The sequence below is a fragment of the Gallinula chloropus genome (assembly GCF_964237585.1).
Source record: "Gallinula chloropus genome assembly, chromosome: 10".
Lineage (NCBI taxonomy): Eukaryota > Metazoa > Chordata > Aves > Gruiformes > Rallidae > Gallinula > Gallinula chloropus.
The window spans coordinates 23,039,668-23,057,680 of NC_140095.1; the positions used below are offsets into that span (position 1 = coordinate 23,039,668).

General features: G+C 41.3%; 1 protein-coding gene across 1 annotated transcript in view; it reads left to right on the forward strand.

Annotated features, from left to right (window-relative positions):
• Nucleotides 1-17,569, forward strand: part of KDM3B (lysine demethylase 3B) — a gene marked incomplete at its 5' end in the record, with an annotated part of 55,753 nt that extends 38,184 nt beyond the window's left edge. Inside the window, 8 exons of the mRNA XM_084268452.1 lie at nt 7,184-7,355; nt 10,338-10,428; nt 10,515-10,645; nt 12,393-12,512; nt 12,961-13,100; nt 13,413-13,589; nt 14,125-14,259; nt 16,223-17,569. Of these exons, the coding sequence (XP_084124578.1) occupies nt 7,184-7,355; nt 10,338-10,428; nt 10,515-10,645; nt 12,393-12,512; nt 12,961-13,100; nt 13,413-13,589; nt 14,125-14,259; nt 16,223-16,303 (1,047 nt within the window). The 3' untranslated portion in view covers nt 16,304-17,569. The remainder of the gene's footprint in view (nt 1-7,183; nt 7,356-10,337; nt 10,429-10,514; nt 10,646-12,392; nt 12,513-12,960; nt 13,101-13,412; nt 13,590-14,124; nt 14,260-16,222) is intronic.
• Nucleotides 17,570-18,013: the final 444 nt, after the last annotated feature.

Consider the following 18,013-nt stretch of genomic DNA (forward strand, 5'->3'; position numbering starts at 1 on the left):
CCTTCCAGATGCAGCATGTAAGGAATAAAACTGCTGAATGCAGTAATTGCTGATGAATTGCTGCTGAAATTTTTGCATGTGCTTGATGCATTGTCTCATTCAGAGCCTACAACCTGTGTGAACCCAAGTATTGTTTTGTTTTGAACCCAGCATCTCATGTATTAAGCACTCTTCTGGCTTCTCTGAGGGGTCATCAACCAATTAGACTTTCAGTCAAGAGAGACTGGACTTTAGACCAGCTGCCAGTGTAGCCACTTTTTCAAATCTCAGTCCAGAGTGCTACAACTTCGGCTTCTCCAGAGATTCATAAAGATCGGTGTAGTTAGACAAGCTGAATCTTACAAGATAGGTAGCTGCTGTTTCTGCGGAGTAAGTGCACACATAACTTAACAGAATATGATGTCCTTCAGCATTCAAATTGTTCTTGGCACTTGGTGTCAGAAGTAACTGCAGAACCATTACCTTCACTGAGTACTCAGAATTGTGGCCAGGGGTGCTAGACAGTTATGTCCTTCATCACCTTTTCTGGAGAAGACCTTGTTGTCAGCTGTTCTGTTGTCATTGTGCCGATGCTTTTGGCAGTCACATTCCATACTTATTTGTGCTTGCTCACAAAACATTCAGAGTGCCACACTGTGGTGGAAGAACAGATCAGTCTATATGTTCCTCTTCTGGCATTCAGGGTCTGTTCCTGCCAGAAGGAGAGAGGTTTTCAGTTAAGTTTAGCATGTTCGTGGGACTGCACATTCTCTGAGTCCACTGGGCACAAACATAACTAACACGTAGCCTTGAGAACTGTGGAGAGGGTTGTGGCATCACCAACCACAGGGTTAACAGTCCCTGTTTCTGACTCCCCTAGCCAGCTTCTAGTGGGTGGAAGAGGTTACTACTGTGCAGCACACCCTGGCTTGTTTGACTAGAAACTTAGCTTGCTGCTGGTATTGCCAGCTTTCGATCTAACTGCATTTGTCTTACTGCTGTATCTTTTGAGTGCACAGGGGGTTGTTCTTCTTGTTGTGAGTTTTGTTTTGGGTTTTTTTAACCTGTTGCATCTTTGAAGATGATCAGAGGGCTGGAGCATCTCTCCTGTGAAGACAGGCTGAAAGAGTTGAGGTTGTTCTTCCTGGAGAAGAGAAGGCTCCAGGGAGACCTTATACCAGCATTCCAGTGCCTAAAGAGGGGGACCTTCAGGAAAGATGGGGAGAGACTGTGTTTCAGGGAGTGTGCTGATAGGGTGAGGGGTAAGAGTATTGAGTATTGAGAAAGGGTATATTTAGCTTGGGTATTAGGAAGAAATTCTTTACTGTGAGGGTGGTGAGGCACTGCAACAGGTTGCCTAGGGCAATTGTGTATGTCCCATCCTTGGCATTGTTCAAGGGCAGGTTGGATGGAGCTTTGGGCAACCTGGTCTAGTGGAGGGTGTCCTGGCCCAGTGGAGGGGAGTTGGAACTAGATGGTCTTTTAAGGTGCCTTCCAACCCACCCCAGTCTGTGATTCTGTCTTTCTGATTTATGAAGGATTTCAGATTGTTCTTACGCAGTGCTGTGGTATCAGTCATCTGCCTGACTTGGTAAAGAGTTCCTTAGTTTCTGGGCAGTATACTCTGATAATTTTCTCAACCCTCTCTGTCATCAAATAATACTGTCTCACTGAGAAGGATCCTAAATATTTTGGGAGCTATTTAGAAGAGATGTGCTTGTCAGTTTCTCTGCAGATGAGACTGGTTAGTCATCAGGTGCAAGATGCTGCACTTGGCCCTGGGGTTCTTAACTGTTAATGAATCCTATGAGGCTCCTTATGCAGTCCAGAGATGTGATTACCAGTCTTCTGACAGATGTGTAGTTTTCAGTATGCATTGCCTTCCAAGTTGATGCACACTCAGGCTCTGAACGCAACTGTCATGTTCATATACTATTTGTGACCCTCTTATTTTAGGCTTTGTCCCAAGATTTGCTATTGATGCTTTTGGATGACTTTGTCATTCAGAGGACCCCTTGTATAGCAACAGACTGGGTGAGTCCCTTGCTTATTCAAGGATTCTCCAGTGCTTTTGCACTCACTTGTGTTTCCTGATGACTTGGGGAAAGCATTCTAACTGAACCTTTGTCATTCCTGCATGAGAGAGAGCAGGTGACCCAGGCAGGCATTGCTATCTTGACAAGGCTGTTCTAAAGAGAATTTCTTCAAGCAGATATTCTTTTCAACATCCTTCGCTCTGTCATAGTTCTCCCTTGGCTGCTATCCTCGTGTACATCCCAGATGCACCTTTAAAAGTGAAGTCAAAGAACATTAATTTGGCCATTGTCTACCAGATGGTCTTCCCTCTCCCATTTTGTGGGCTGGAAAAGATTAGTTGGAAAGCTCCTAGCTACCCTCCCCAGCACAGTAAATGCTAGGAAGACTGCCAAAGCTTTTCTGTCACTCAGACATTTACCCCCTGCTGCTCTTCTGTGTCCTCCTGAACAGAACTATCAGGGAGACCCAGACAGTGTCAAGAGTGACTGTATGGCTCTGTGAATAGTGGTCAAGGCCATGGTGCCCATGTGGTTTTCTTAATGCTGCTGGTAAGGGGTAGAAGGATGACCTGCTTCCTTATGTTAGCCATTGTTTGCACAGCTGGTTTCCACAACAGGGGTTTAGGTTTTATGATTATGGGACCCTCTGAGGATTGAGGATTGCTTGGAAGAGGTCAGATCCATGTATATGATGCAATAGGCTGACTAGCATGACTTGGAGAACTATAAGGCAAGAACTACAAGGGAAGGAGAGTATGACTCGTGATCAAGAAAAGATTTAGTTCATTGGGTTGGCAAGCAATGGGGTTGGATGATATGAACAGGAGAAATCTCACTCTTGAGAAAACAGGGATGAAAGAATGTCCTCTTCAAGCATATGCACGTAAGCAAGGAACCATGTACCTGACAGCACTGTGAGGGACCTGCTCATACTGATTCTGGGAAATCAGCATGACGTATGTGCGTTTCTGAAGTGGCTGTACACTAATGCATAAAACACAAGGAGCAAACAGGAGCTGGTCTGCAGTTGCATGGCCACAGTCTCACTGGTGTGACGGAAGTGGTGCGATAGCTCATGCATCTGTAGTATGGCAGGGGATGGGTATAGGCTGTTCAGGAATGACAGGACAGGAGGGTGAGGAGGTAGCATTGTGGTTTACATGAAGAGCAGCTGGAATGCTTGAAACTATATGGGAACGGATGATGAGCCATTTGAGAGTTTGTGGGCCAGGATTAGCAAGCAGACTAGTGTGGGCAACGTTGTGGCGAGTAACTGCTACATACTACGTGATGAAGAAGCGATAAGGCCTTCTTGAGACAACTGGAGAAAGCCCGATGTTAATGTTTCCTGGGCCTCATGGGGCCACCCCGATACATGCTGGAGGACCAGCACAACAGGTAACAAGCACTCCTGTAGTTTTGTGACACAGTTTGCCAAGGAGTCAACTCAGGAAGGGTACTCTGCTAAAGATCATGCTAGCACACAAGGAAGAGCTGGCTGTTGATGTGAAGGTAAGGGGCAACTTTGACTACAGTGGCTATCAGATGGTGGGGATAGGTTCAGGAATATGAGAGGAGGAAACAAAACAAAAAAGCAATATTAGAAGCATGGGCTCCAGAAGAGCAGCCTTTCACCATTCAGATATCTACTTGGAAGAATCCTGTGGGATATGGTCTGAAGAAGAGGCTCAGAAATGCTGTTTGAGTCATGCTTAACCTGTTTCACAGCCTTCTGTGATAACTGATTTGGTGGATGAAGGGAGAATACCGGATGTTTTTATTTTTAATAAGGCTTTTGACACTATCATAATGTCATCAAAGTGATAAAGTACGGACTGGAGAAGTGTACAGTGTGGTGCATTTAAAATTGACCGAAATGCCATGCTCAGAGGGTTGTGATCACTAGAACAAAGTGTAGCTGGAGGTCGGTCACTGGTGGTGTACCCTAAGGGGTCATTATGGGGCCAAGGACTGTTTAACATCCTCATTAATGATCTAGGTTGGTCAGAGTTCATACACCCTCAGCCAGTTTACATATACAGAGAACTGTGGGGAAGGGCTGATAGACCAGATGGTTGTGCTGCTATTCAGAGGGACCTAGACAGGCTGGAACACTGGACTGAGAGGAATCTTGTGGTGTTCAGCAAGGGAAAATGTCAAGTAAGGCACCTCATGAAGCCTAACAGCTTGCAGTAGTACATGCTGGGAGGAGGAGGGAGCAGCTGGTTAGAAAGCAGCTTTGTCTGGAAGAACCTTGGGGTCCCTTTGGACAAGGAGGTGACTGAGCAAAGAATGCACCCTCATGACAAAAAAGGGCAGTAGCATTCTGGGCTGCATTAGGAGGAGCGTTTTCAGCACATCAAGGGAAGTGATCCTTCCCTTCTGCTTGGCATGAGCAGGGGCCTCACCTGAAGGACTATGTCCAGTTCTGTGGCCCCCCCACCGCAAGAAAGATGCGGTCTTATTGGAGCAAGTCCAGCGAAGGGCCACAAAGATGACTAAGGGACTGGAACATACTTCATATGAAGTGAGGCTGAGAGCTGGGACTGTTCAGCCTGGAGAAGAGAAGGCTTAGGAGAGTGTGTGTAGGAAACCTTACCAAAAAGTATAAATACCTGATGAGAGGGAATGAGGAAGGAACCAGACTCTTCTAAGCAGTGCTCACTGACAGGACAAGAGGCAAAGGGCACAAATTAAAACCAGGAAGTTCAACCTCAACAAAAGAAAACACTTTCTTTCTGTCTGAGTATGTCCCTTTCCACTCTAAATGGTTCTGTGAGGGGTTTAGGGGTTTTGTTTTCTATTTTTTTTTCTGAGGTTCAGAGGAGTAAAATAACCCCTTTTTGTTTGCTGAAACCTCACTCTCTGGAGTTAATATTTCATTGCTGCCTTCTAGAACATAAGGGCTAGGTTATGTTATATTTGAAAACCAAGGTCATTTCTGTTATCTGCAAAGTCATGTTTTGTTGGGGTTTTTTCCCTCTTTTGAGAGAATAGTTGTCCTCACTTGAGCTAAAATGGATATTGGTCCTGTTGGAGGCCATCGGGCAACTCAGGTGAAGCAGTGGTTAGTTACTGGAGTGTTTTTAAACAACCTAACTTTGGGCCTATAGCTACGTGAGAGGTGAGAGGTAATTTTGCCTAAGGATGCTGATACTGCTAGAACATCTAGGGGCTGTGCCCCCCACTCAGGGTTGTACTGAGCTGTTTGTGTGAATAAACACAAGATCCGCCTTCAGGTTGTTGTTAGGGCACAGCGTGGAATTGATTCAGACTTGCGGAGACATGTGAACTGTCACGTGAACATAAGTAGCAGTTACTGAATGTAGAGTTTTTCAGGTGGAAGAGTCCATGTGCAAGTTCCCTTTAAACCCTCTTCTCTCCAATCTTGTAACTCTCTAGAGATTGCAGAGTGAAAGGAACTGATGACAAGGTCTTGGCCAGCGTTGGGAGGATTATCCGGTATACCTTTTCCTTGTATTCTTAGTTTAGTAAGTGCTTTGAGCATTTATGGGGAGATGCCACTCTAATCTTGGTGTGCAATGTATGTATGTAGTTAGCCTAAACATCTTAAACACCTTAAAATGCCTTTTGCAAGGGATCAGTCACTTTTCTGCTTCTTGGTGTTTTGTTTTGGTTTTTTTTCTAGTTAATTAATGATTCTCCATAATTATACATAAAGAATTAGTGGAATAGCAAAAAATTTCGTAGGTGAATATAAAAATTTAATGTGAGAAGTCTTTACTACAAATGCTGTTTCTAATGTTAGTTACATTTGTGCTTAAAAAAAGGAGAGGTGATGAGACTGGACACCCACTGTACTTCCATAGACCCCTACCCAGCTGCTCTCTTGCTACCACATCTCAGTAGAACAGGGGGAGAAAACAAGGTGGAAAAGTTTGTGGGTCATGGTAAAAACAGGAGATCATTTGGCAATTGCTGTCACAGGCAAAACAAATTAAACTTTAGAAAAAGTATTTAATTTATTGCCAATTAAAAACAGAGTAGGATGGTGAGGAACAAGGACATCTTGCCCCCATCCACCCCTTCCTCCTCCTTTGTAATGGCTCAACTTTACTTCTTCATCCATGCCTCTGCTACATCCTTGCCCTGCTACCCACCTCGCCCTGAGTGGCATGCAGGGGATGGAGAATGGTGGAGCTTGTGGTCAGTTCATAACACTTTGTTTCTGCTGCTCCTTCCTCCTCATGCTTTTCCCCTGCTCCACTGTGGAGTCCCTCCCACAGGACACCATCCTTCATGAACTGTTCCATCTTGGGCCCTCTCCATGGGCTGCAATCCCTCAGGAATAGACTGCTCCTGATCTCAGTGGGCCACAGTTTATGCTGGAAAACTTGCTCCTGCGTGGGCTTCTCTCCAGGGGCCATATCTCCTGCCAGGAGCCTGCTCCAGCGTGGGCTCTCCGTGGGCTGCAGCTTCCTTCAGGGCATCTCTCTGCTGCAGTGCAGCATCTTCCACAGGCTGCAGTGTGGATATCTGCTCTATCATGGTCCTCCACAGGCTGCAGTGGATATCTGCTCTACCATGGTCCTCCACACAGGCTGCAGGTGGATATCTGCTCTACTATGGTCCTCCACAGGCTGCAGGAGGAAGCCTGCTTTTCCCATGGTCTCTTCCACATGCTGCAAGGGAATCTCTGGAGCACCTCCTCCTTCACTGACCTTGGTGCCTGCAAAGTTGTTTCACTTCCTCTCCCCTGCCTTCCCCCCTCTCCTAGCACTGCAGAGCACTTTTTATCCTTTCATATTGTCACAGAGGTGCCACCAGTGTCAGTTATGGGCTCAGCTTTGGCCAGCAAAGGTCTGTTGGAGCCAGGTGGAAACATCTGTGTCTAGCACAGGGGCAGTTCCCAGCCTCACCTCACTGAGCCCATCCCTGCTGCTAGCACCTTGCCATGTAGACCTTGTATGCTTGCCTTAGAAGTGGTATTGTATTAGACTTACCAAGGCAACTGCACATGGGCTGAGACTGAAGTTCGCTTTGACTCTGGTTATTTGTTTGATGTGCAAAAACCAGACATTGATGGAAACAGAATTGTGGTGTCTTTTGTATTATGGTAGCCAGGAGCCTCCGCTGTTACAAAAGTTTGGCTGCATGTGTAAGAAATTTGGTTATGGTGGAGTAAGCATTCATCTTTGTATTCTCAGCCCGTGCTGGTATCTGGTGTCCATAAGAAGTTGAAGTCAGAGCTTTGGAAACCAGAAGCTTTCAGCCTGGAATTTGGAGATCAAGATGTAGATTTGGTGAACTGCAGGAACTGTGCCATAATTTCAGACGTGAAAGTGCGTGACTTCTGGGATGGCTTTGAGATAATATCTAGTAAGTAATATCTATGGCTGACTAGTTTAACTGAGCAGTCTGTCTTGCTACTTTCAACTCCTCCTTTTCCACCTATTTTCTCAAAAAAAACCCAAACCCAATAATAAATAAAAAACTCCCAATACTGTTAGGCTCTCCCAAGGAGGCTGTTGCTCCCTAGATGTAGCACATTTTAGAAAATAACTTATTGGTGAAAATTAGGGTAGGGCTGTCCAAGAAAACTTCGTCTGTACTTACACTGTGTTGGTGTGTGTTATTTTCATATGTCAAAAGATGATCCATTTAACGGAATTCTTTTTAAGCTTTCCTCAATGAAATTAAGCATCAGTTTTTGTTAAGACAGTAAGTGATTTGACTGCCCTTACTCACCTTCCAACCTGAGCGTTGATTGTAAAACTAAAGGCAACCTGAAGAACTAAAACAGACAGGCTTTTGATCCTAAAATTCAGAATGCATCAACTAAGTAAACTTGACATTGCCAATTATAGTAGATCAGCTGCAAGTACAAATACATGTGTATGTGTATTATTAATAGTAATGCTGTATGTATGCCTCGTGATAACACATTGACTAATACTTCAGTTCTTTGAGAGAACCTCCTGTCAAGTGTGGCTGTGGAAGCTAGCCTATTAGAATTACTGGGGATATAACCGGTCAGATTATAGAACTTCTGAAAAGCAGAGTGCTCTGTTTTAGATTTTATATACCTAGATCAGAGTGGTCTTACACTTATGGATATTAGAGTTGTAATGGTTCATTGCAACGTTGCTGAATTTAGTGTATATAAAATGTTTTATGTTTTTATTGCTACGTGCACATAGCAGAAATGGTGAAGTATTGGATGACTTAATGGAATGTTTGTTCAACAGTGAAGAAAACTATAAATTTGTAGACCTAGAATATTTCCTTCCCTTCAAAGAGCTCTCAACTTTTGACTCGTTTTTATATGGTTCCAAATACAGTGTCTTGTATTTTACACTGTTAAATTTCTTACCATTTCTGTTATCACTAAAAAATAAATGGTCTGGAAGGATATAACTGTGTGGTCTTTCTGTGTATCAGCTGTAATTGGGAAATGTAATAAAGTCTTCGCTCCTGTGCTGGAGTCATTCATGGCAACAGTAAATTTGTATGGGCCAAGATATCTTTGAGAAATGTTACTTGTAGTTTGTCAACAAACAGATCTGCTTCTTTAGCAAAATGTCCTGCCTTTTCAACAATGCCTTTATTACACATTATGTGAGAAATGCTGGTGACCTACGTTGGAAAACCTGATCGCTTTTGCTAGTTTTTTTTTTTTTTTTAAATAAATTTTGTTTAATGTTCTTTCAGCCATGTGCAATCCTCAATTTAGAAGAGTATTATTTGCTGCTAGTCCTGGGTTTTCACACACTTACCACACATGAATACTGCAAATAACGTAATGACTGACTTCTCTGCCCTTACGCACCCTTGCATTAAGCTATTGAAGAGATGTAGAACAGCCACTGAATTTGGAGGTGATATTGAGATAATCTCTTAATTATTCTATATGATACTTTAGTTAATTTAAATCTTGTGCTGCTTTCTTCTGATGACTTTGAGCTATAAGTGGACTTTTGACAGGTCAAACTTTTTGTTTTGATCCTTCTTAGACCTGTTTTTCTTTGCCAGTTTCATGTGATTTCCTCCAGGTAGCTCTTCACTGTGTCCTTTCTGAACAGCCTTCCTACACGTTTCTTTTCCTTGCTTGATACAATGATCCTCGATGAGGTCAAAATCTTGACTACAGGAAGTTTTCAAACATCTTTAATTCAAGTCTTTGAGATTCTCAACTCGCTGCTCTAAAGTCCACAGCTTATCAAAATTTACTATCTTTAAACCAGTCACTTTGAATTACATATCTGCAGTTCTTAATTCCTTTTAATTTCAATAAAATGTTTTTTTGGGTTTTTTTATATTGCAAACTAAGGCTGTCTTCTGTAGCCTGTTGATGCGTAATGCAGATGCAGTTCACAGGTCTTCCAAGTCCTGGTTTCCTAGATACGCTTTCTCTTTTGGTGCTGTCAGCAGCTCTGTTAGATTTGTGTAAGATCAGTTGCTTTTTATTTGGCTGACAATCCTTGATGAAGTAGGAAGTGGTGAAGGATGTTGCTTTCTGGGCAAAAGGGGATGTGGAGGTGTCAGACTGCAGTACATCCCTTTTTCCAACTGATGGATTCATGTTGTTTTGAAGAATCTGATAGAAGAGTGAACTTTGTTCCTAAGTATTACGCTGAGTCTTCTAAACTCCTGCTTGTACAATCTCTGCATATACTCGCTCAGCCATTGTAACCTCTGAGGCACAACAGCAGTTGCTGTGGTTAGTGCTGTCATATCACACATCCACTGTTGTAGTTGTAATTTCATTTTTCTTGCTACCAGCTTTTTCCTGTTACTAGTCAGGACTCAATGTGTGAGTCTTGAAGTGAAGAACAAATGTTTGAATTCATACCCTGAATTTGAGTGCCTCCAGCAAAGAATTTAAAAACCAAAAGGCTCTTTTCCTCAGTAACCATCCGCTATTTAGATTTTTTTTGAGTGTGGTGTACCATGGTTTCTTGCTTTATACTGAGGTTAGGCTTGATTTCTGAGCATGAAACAGTAACTTCAATTTTATAGAAGCACCACTCTTCTTGAAATGAAAGATGAAACTGCAGCCGACTTTGGTAAATGTAGTGAGGCAGAACGCTTTGGAAAGGCTAGCTTTCCAAGTTGAATAAAAACTATTTTAACACTTAGCAGCTATGCAAGATCAGTCAAACTTCTGCTGTAGGTAATTTATATATATATAAAATTGTTAAACTGATGTTTGGTTATATTGTAGTAATGTTGAACACCCAAATTAAAATCAGGATCCTTTTTGCTGTGCAACGTAAGATGTCTTGGTACAAAAGACTTACCGAGGTAATGGCCTGTGGTAAAAAGATCCTACCTGAAGAAGCCTTGATTTGTTTCTTGCAGAGCGGCTCAGGTCAGATGATGGTCAGCCAATGGTACTGAAGTTAAAGGATTGGCCTCCGGGAGAGGACTTCAGAGATATGATGCCTACAAGGTAAGTAAACCTTAGTATTTGTGCTTACAGGACTCCTGTAGGCACTACAGGTGGGAAATATGCCTTTTTTCTCTTTCGCTCTCTAGGTTTGAGGACTTGATGGAAAATCTTCCTCTTCCTGAATATACCAAGAGGGATGGCAGACTGAATTTGGCTTCTAGACTGCCAAGCTACTTTGTCCGGCCTGACTTGGGTCCCAAAATGTACAATGCCTACGGTATGTGAGAACAGTTCTGCAGGTGTTAATTTATGTGACCCTTCTTACACTGTTACACTTAGGGCATATGCAAGGCTGTGGCATTAATCTAAACTCAGCCCTTATCCTAGATCACACCGTCATTATTTCTTAATTGGTCCTGTGATCTGTTCCTATGCGAATCCTCTCTGTCACATGTGCCCTTTTTTGCCTTGTTTTATATATATATATTTATATTTTTATATTTATATATATATCAATATATATTTATGTTTATATAAAGTGCCTGTCACCATATTGATAAACATTCTTTGGAACCACTCTGATGGCAGATGTAAGAACAGGAGCCAGCCTGTCAGTACCTCAGCGCTGCTGCTTCCAACTGATTTAAAATCAAGAAAACCAAAAAAAAAAAAAGCCCCAAGACTTTGCTGCCAGCTTGGTCAGCTGGTGTTTAATACTGTTTAATAGATGTACATATGATAAGTTTGAAAACAATTATTATTTAATACATATAATAAGCATAATAAAAATTTAATGTATTTTTGAGACCACTTGATGTATTTGAGAGGAAAAGTAGCCAGCTTCTGAGTACTTTGATCTGTGTGTTCATGTTTCCAACTAGAACTGTAATTTTCCTCATCCATGTTTAATAGCACAGACCACAGACAACAGGCAAGACAAACCTGTCACCATATTCAGCTACCTGAGTAGTTTTGTCTTAAGCCTGTAATTATATAGTAGGCAAATAGCACGGAAATGGAGGAAAGCCTTGTCTGAGCACATACCCTGTATTATGGGGCCATGAAGCATTAAACTTTCAAATGATTATCAGTATAATAGTGTGGAGGATATATGAACAATTAATGCACGTCTGCAATGGTGATCGTAAAACACGACCACTAGTCTTGTGGTCATACTTATGTTAGCGTGTGCTGATACAAAGATTTTCCAATCTTTGATTTTTTTTCCCCCGTGTTACTTGATAGAGAAAATATTAAATCAAAAGTAGAGTGAGTGACTGCTATTGAAGGGTCAGAGGAAGAGAGACAAATGTGTTATATGAGAAGGGGAAACAACTAAGCTGCAAATATTTTAAATATCTTTCTCCATTACTCGTAGCCACTTGAGAGGGGTAAGAGCATTAGGGTGTAAAGTGTATAAAGGTATAAATTCTTAAGAATCTGCAGGTGGTTTTCGTTATGCAGTTGTGATCTGAATTGTTAGTGATAAGTGAGCAACTGCTGTGAATTCAACTGATCACATGGATTTTTAGAGCTGAACTGCTGGAGGCTTATACTTCTAACTGTCCAATAACTTGCTGCACTCAGTATGATGCTAATGGCACGTAGAGCAGCCAGTGTTTCTCTGGTACCTTCAAGCAAAGGAAAAGAGTGACAAAGAATGCCTAGTGACTTTCTATTATGGCAGCTAAGTTCCTTGCTGCAGACTCTGTAAATGGCCCCAAGAGAGACCAAATTGTAAAGTACAAGTTCAGGCTTCGTTTTTAAAATGCTTATTTTCTCATTACTTGGGTGAACTCTATTTGCTGCTTCCACCTCCTGCAAGATAAAAATAGTAGTTACAGGTATGCCATCCGTACATATCACAAGTTTTTACTTATACCACGTATGATATAAAAATTAACTACTTCAGCAGCCCTTTGACACTGATTTCTGCTCTCATTGCTGTGTAAAGGTTGCATTCATGCAGGTTGTTTCTTTAAGAGTTTGAATAGAATATGATTTTATTTAACACTCTATTGTAGGCTTAATTACTGCAGAAGACAGACGAGTTGGTACCACAAACCTGCACTTGGATGTATCTGATGCTGTTAATGTCATGGTGTACGTTGGGATTCCCATTGGGGAAGGGACCCATGATGATGGTAATGTCTGAGGAAAGCTGTTTTCTGTCCACTGAAAATCAACTGTGTGTGTGAGAAAGCAAACTGCCTTGGGTTATATCTCACAGATGTGACAAGCTTAAACAATGAAAGGTAGTCTTCTATGTCTGCAGAAAACCTTCAGAAGTGCAATAATGTTTCATTGATTCCCAACTCTAAGCAATTTTTGCTAGGGATTAGGTATGTCCCTGAAAAAAGGAGAAGGGGTGATAAGTTACTCTTTCTTCTCCTTGTATTTGAATTAATAAAGAGCTTTGTGAGTACCTCTTAATTTCCTGAATTTTGTTAACCTGAAGCTTGATGTGCTTAGAAAGGGCACAGCAGTTTCAGTGTGACTGAATTTAGCAGCTCAGTATGCTCTTTCCTCTTGTATGTGTCAAAACTCAGAAACTTTGTAATCATACCACTCTTACGTGGATTCCCCTCGCAGAGGTTCTGAAAACAATTGATGAGGGAGACGCTGATGATGTAACAAAGCAGCGAATCCATGAAGGAAGAGAGAAACCTGGAGCATTATGGCACATCTATGCTGCCAAGGATGCTGAAAAGATACGGGAGCTTCTTCGGAAGGTATGTTGGTTACAAGTGAGGTTTGAGCCTACAGGATTCCTTGACTAGCTTGCTTTTACAGCAGCTGAATGATAGAAACTGCTATCAGCATCAAGTGCATAGGTAATCTAATGGTGCCTTTGAGGACAGTAGCAGCCTGGTCTAGAATCTGCATACTAATGCACAGGTCACAATTAATGAGCTTAATGAAAGTCATGTCCTACCTCGAAATAGTTTGGTTTTTGGTACAGAGCTTTTTGTGAGCCAGCAATATGAAGAGGATGTGTCATGGTTCCTGTGTTTCCCCTCCTCCCCCCTATATCTTGGCCCTAGGTTGGAGAAGAACAAGGACAAGAAAATCCCCCAGATCATGACCCCATTCATGACCAAAGTTGGTACCTGGACCAGACCTTACGTAAGCGATTGTATGATGAGTATGGTGTACAAGGCTGGGCAATAGTGCAGTTCCTTGGAGATGCTGTGTTCATTCCTGCAGGTGCTCCCCATCAGGTAAGTATGACAACTGTAGGCCACATAGAAAACAGAACTGAATTTGAGGTGCAACATAACTGCAACTTCAAAATAACTGTTAGTTAATATTGCTGGCTTAGGTTCCTTTTTCTACATATGCCGTTCTTAGAGGAACTATTTGTACTGGATCTTAGTCATTATGTTGGTAAAAATTTATATAAATACCCAGTGATGGAATTAAGAAAAAAAAATGGGGTGTATGGTAGGAAAACATTTCTGTGTAGTGAAACTTCAACCACAGGAACATAATTCAAAAAAACTGTGGAGGACAGTGGAGAACACATGTTAGGGAACACTGGTGTATGTGGGAGAACTGGGAACATATGAGATGTCAGCTAATTTGTTCTGGTTTTACCACTAGATGCAATTCTGTCTGAGATCAAATGGGCTTTGGTTCCTGTTTCTGATAAGTCCCTGTGGAATAAACAAACATACATGGAGATGGGTAGTATTTTTAATTTTGTTTGGTTCACTCAATCTTGATTATCTATCATTTGATGTGGGTTTTTTTTAGGTCCATAATTTGTATAGCTGCATTAAAGTGGCAGAAGATTTTGTATCACCAGAACATGTCAAGCACTGCTTCCGTTTGACCCAGGAGTTCAGGCATCTGTCTAATACACATACAAACCATGAAGATAAACTTCAGGTAACTATTTTATGACAGGAATCATTAAATACATCCTGTGTTTTGCCAGACTTGTTCAGTACTAGTTATGTGTGGCTAATGATTTAAGAAAAAAAAATAACAACTTACCACAGCTTTGGAGGTTTGCATTTGATAAGTTTTAAAAATAACTAATGCTCCTGTGTCAACAGTGTTATGTAAACAAGAAATGGTTACAATCTTACGGATTTCTAGACAACTTTCCCATTATGGGACTAGTGCATGTGTTGGTATTGGTAGATTTTTAAATGGCTGTATGCTGACTGAGAGTGAAGTATAGCAGAAAAGAAACCCCACCAAAACAGAAAACCCTATTAAAAAGGTAAAAGCAGTGCTTTGTTTTGAAGAGATACATTTATTTGACCAAAGTATCGGTTTCTTTATACCCTAAAGGAAAACTGCTTTGAAAGTGAAGGCTTGCTTATTTAAAGCAGGGATATGGTTCGGTGGTAGACTTGGCAGTGCTGGTTTATGGTTGGACTTGATCCTAAAGGTCTTTCTAACCTAAATGAATCTTTGATTTTAAATTAGTCCCAAACAAGAAAATGACGTGTTTTTGGTTTGAAAAAATGTGACTGCTTAAACTAGTAACTATGCAAAGAACATTATGCACTCTAGTAGTACACTGTGTATAAGACAGTAAGCTCTACAGGAGAGAAGACCATGGGAAACCTTTCTTGATTCCACCTCTGTATGCTTCTGAAGAGTTAGTGTGCAAATTTTGTCAGCATTTCTTGTATATTGGTAATCTCAGGCATGTAAAATGAAGGAAGGGGATCTGCAGAATGGCTGAAAAGTGAGTACTCGATGTGTAGCCATTCTCCAGTATGTCACCCAGGAATGTCAGAACTTATAATGTGAAAGGTTGCTGTAAGTTTCTCTGTGAATTTGCACAGGATTTTAAAGAGAAGCAGAAGTAGGATCCACTTTCATTGTGGGGATCTAACACTTCACCTCTTCAGTTGTAGTGATACAGATGTGGAAGCGTTTCTGTAAATTAATAGGTTACAAATAAATAATGCTTAGTATTTTAAAATTTAAAAAAAAGAAAAGAAAAAAGAAAGCAACTGCTGGCAAAGTAAACTCAGTACTCCTAAGGAATGGAGGAAATGGTTGTGGTTTTGCCTCGCAGCCAAACTTTATTGTTTTTCTTTTCATGTATATTTTAATAGTATTTTTATAAAAGCATCTGTATCTCTGCTTTTATGTAGATACAAAAATACACAGGGACAATAACTGTTGCATAAATGGTAGAAAACACTGAGATCATACGTATATCAGGAAAAAATGATGGTGTTTGGCAGTTAGTTGAGCAAGTCCATATTAAGCTACTCACTTAGAGGTGAAACTGTCCTATTCAATCCTAGAAACTGAATTTAAATAAACTGAGATCAGAAAAGTCAGAAACAAGACAGAGCTGTGTTAAACAGCTAAGCATAGAACAGGTTTTTGTGAGTACTAGTGGATTCTTCATCTCTGATCTTGCTTGCCTTTCTAAAAGATGCACAAGTTAGAAGAATTTCTAGCCTCTATACAAAGTCAACAGGATGATTTGTTGCATCATCTTAATCTACATAGGGTTAAACTATATGATTCTCTTGCCCCTTTTGGGCTTGATTATGTGAACCTGTGAGTGACTGGGAACACAAGGACTTTTGAAAATAAATTCCTATGCATGACTTCATCATGTGATTATCCCTAGCTGTTGTGAAGAAGAGACTTTATCTTAAAATAACCTAAATAAATGCATGTTGCAAGGGTGACCAGAAAATGAGTTGTTAAATCAGTACAGGTGTCTAAAATATGTCATCTAATATCCTGATGCAGTGATTGTGTATACTGTGTTGTATGCTTGCCAACTATTAGCGATTCAGAGTTGATTGCATAGATGTGTAAGACTCTCCTCCTAAGTCTGTAGAAGTTGATTTTTTTTTTTCTGTTACAGGTGAAGAACATTATCTATCATGCAGTGAAAGATGCTGTTGGCACACTGAAAGCTCATGAATCCAAACTAGCTAGATCATAGGAATTGCTAATTCCAAATGCCCTGTGAAGTAAGCCTTTTGCTCACGTTATATACAGGGACTGCACATGACTGCCTCTGCAGGAGCAGGGGCTTCTCACTAAGAGCTGGTGTGGTCAGTATTACACACACTCTTCAGCCACTGTTTTCTATGCTGCCTCAACACTGAAGGTCTAATGGAAGGTCGCACTGTCACATGCAGAATTCCAGATTCTATCAGAAGGTGCCATGTCCCTTTCCTGTGGCCTTTTGCAAATTGGAAGAATGTGGAAGCCTCTTGGTGTTCCTGAATATTATGATTAGAAATGGTATAAAGAGTGTGGATGGTTTTTGGTTTTTTTCCTCATGCCTAATTAGTCTCCACAAAGTTAGAAGGAATGTGTTGGAGGTGGGTTGTCCTACTGCAGACTTAGTTGATAGCTGCTGAAGGAGTGTGACCAACAGTAGCCCAACTGCGGAAATTTAAACAAACTTCCTATGTGAGATACAGGCCAAGGAAAGAATAAAGCTATTCTCTGCACTCCCCTTCTTGTAGCTGTTTCTCTATACACGGTAGAGTTGCAGAAATAAAGGGAGAACCCACTTTTTTCCCCAGGAGACTCCAGAAATAGGAGAATTGTGTATTTAGTGAAAAACTAGGTTTGTAGTGAAACAGTTAATATTTCATGAAAGTAGATATTTTTAGTATTTTTGAAGTACCACAACTGTTCTTGGATTTTCAAGGAAAGGCGCATTACATTTAGTCTTCCTTTCAATAAAATCAAGAAGTGATTTTTAGAAAGCAGTCCAAAATAGCACAAAAAACAGCCAAAGGAGAGTGAATAGAAATTAACACCCCACTTCCCTTGCCCGTATTCCTCACCCATCTTCTTCCCTCTCCCCGTGCCACCCTAATTCCTCAGAATGAGAAGTGAAAAGGAGTATAAACTCTGTTCTCACGTGGAGATGTTGTACATCTCTCAGTGCACTGGTGACTGCAGGCAATAGTTCATCCGACACCAGTGCTAGCTGCAAACATCTATCCTTTCCAAAGTGAAGGAAAAGTTAACTTTCAGTGTCAACTTTGTCCAGAACTATTTTAAGTAAAATGTTCCTGCTTGATAGAACTGTATTCAGAACTTAATAATGTCAGCATTGATGCAATGGATTTCATTGTCCGGGTACATGGGGAAATGTATCTACCTTATATCCAGCTGTACTGTAGAGCCACCTGCAGGCCTGTTAATATGTTCACGGTTATTTCATTTTTTAAAAAATAAAAGTCATTTACTGTAACAGCCTGAGCGGTTTATTTCAGACTTGTCGTACTTTTGAGTTTGTCTTAGCTTCTGTCTCCAGTGTAGGCTGCCTGTTAATTTCTTGTCTTGTGTCTGACAAGGGGATTTGGGTGTTTTACACCTGGTCTCCTAAGTAATGTACCAAGCTATCAGCAGATGCTTGATTCAAGGCGCTATCTTGTCATAAACAACATCTTTTGTGCTGCACTCACAACCTCTCACTCTCTTCATAACAGATTGGGGTTCAGACCTCCCCTCCCCACTAGAGATGTGGGTGGGGTGCTAAAGGTTCTCTGTTTCTTGACCTTGGAAGTTGTGATGGCAACAGCAGTTTTGTCCAGTGGCATCTGGCAGCCTTTCAAGTTGGTTAACAGGTACAAGTAGTTTGCCTCTGGGCTTTTGTTGCCTTCATACCCTTGCAGCTATTCTGTGAATA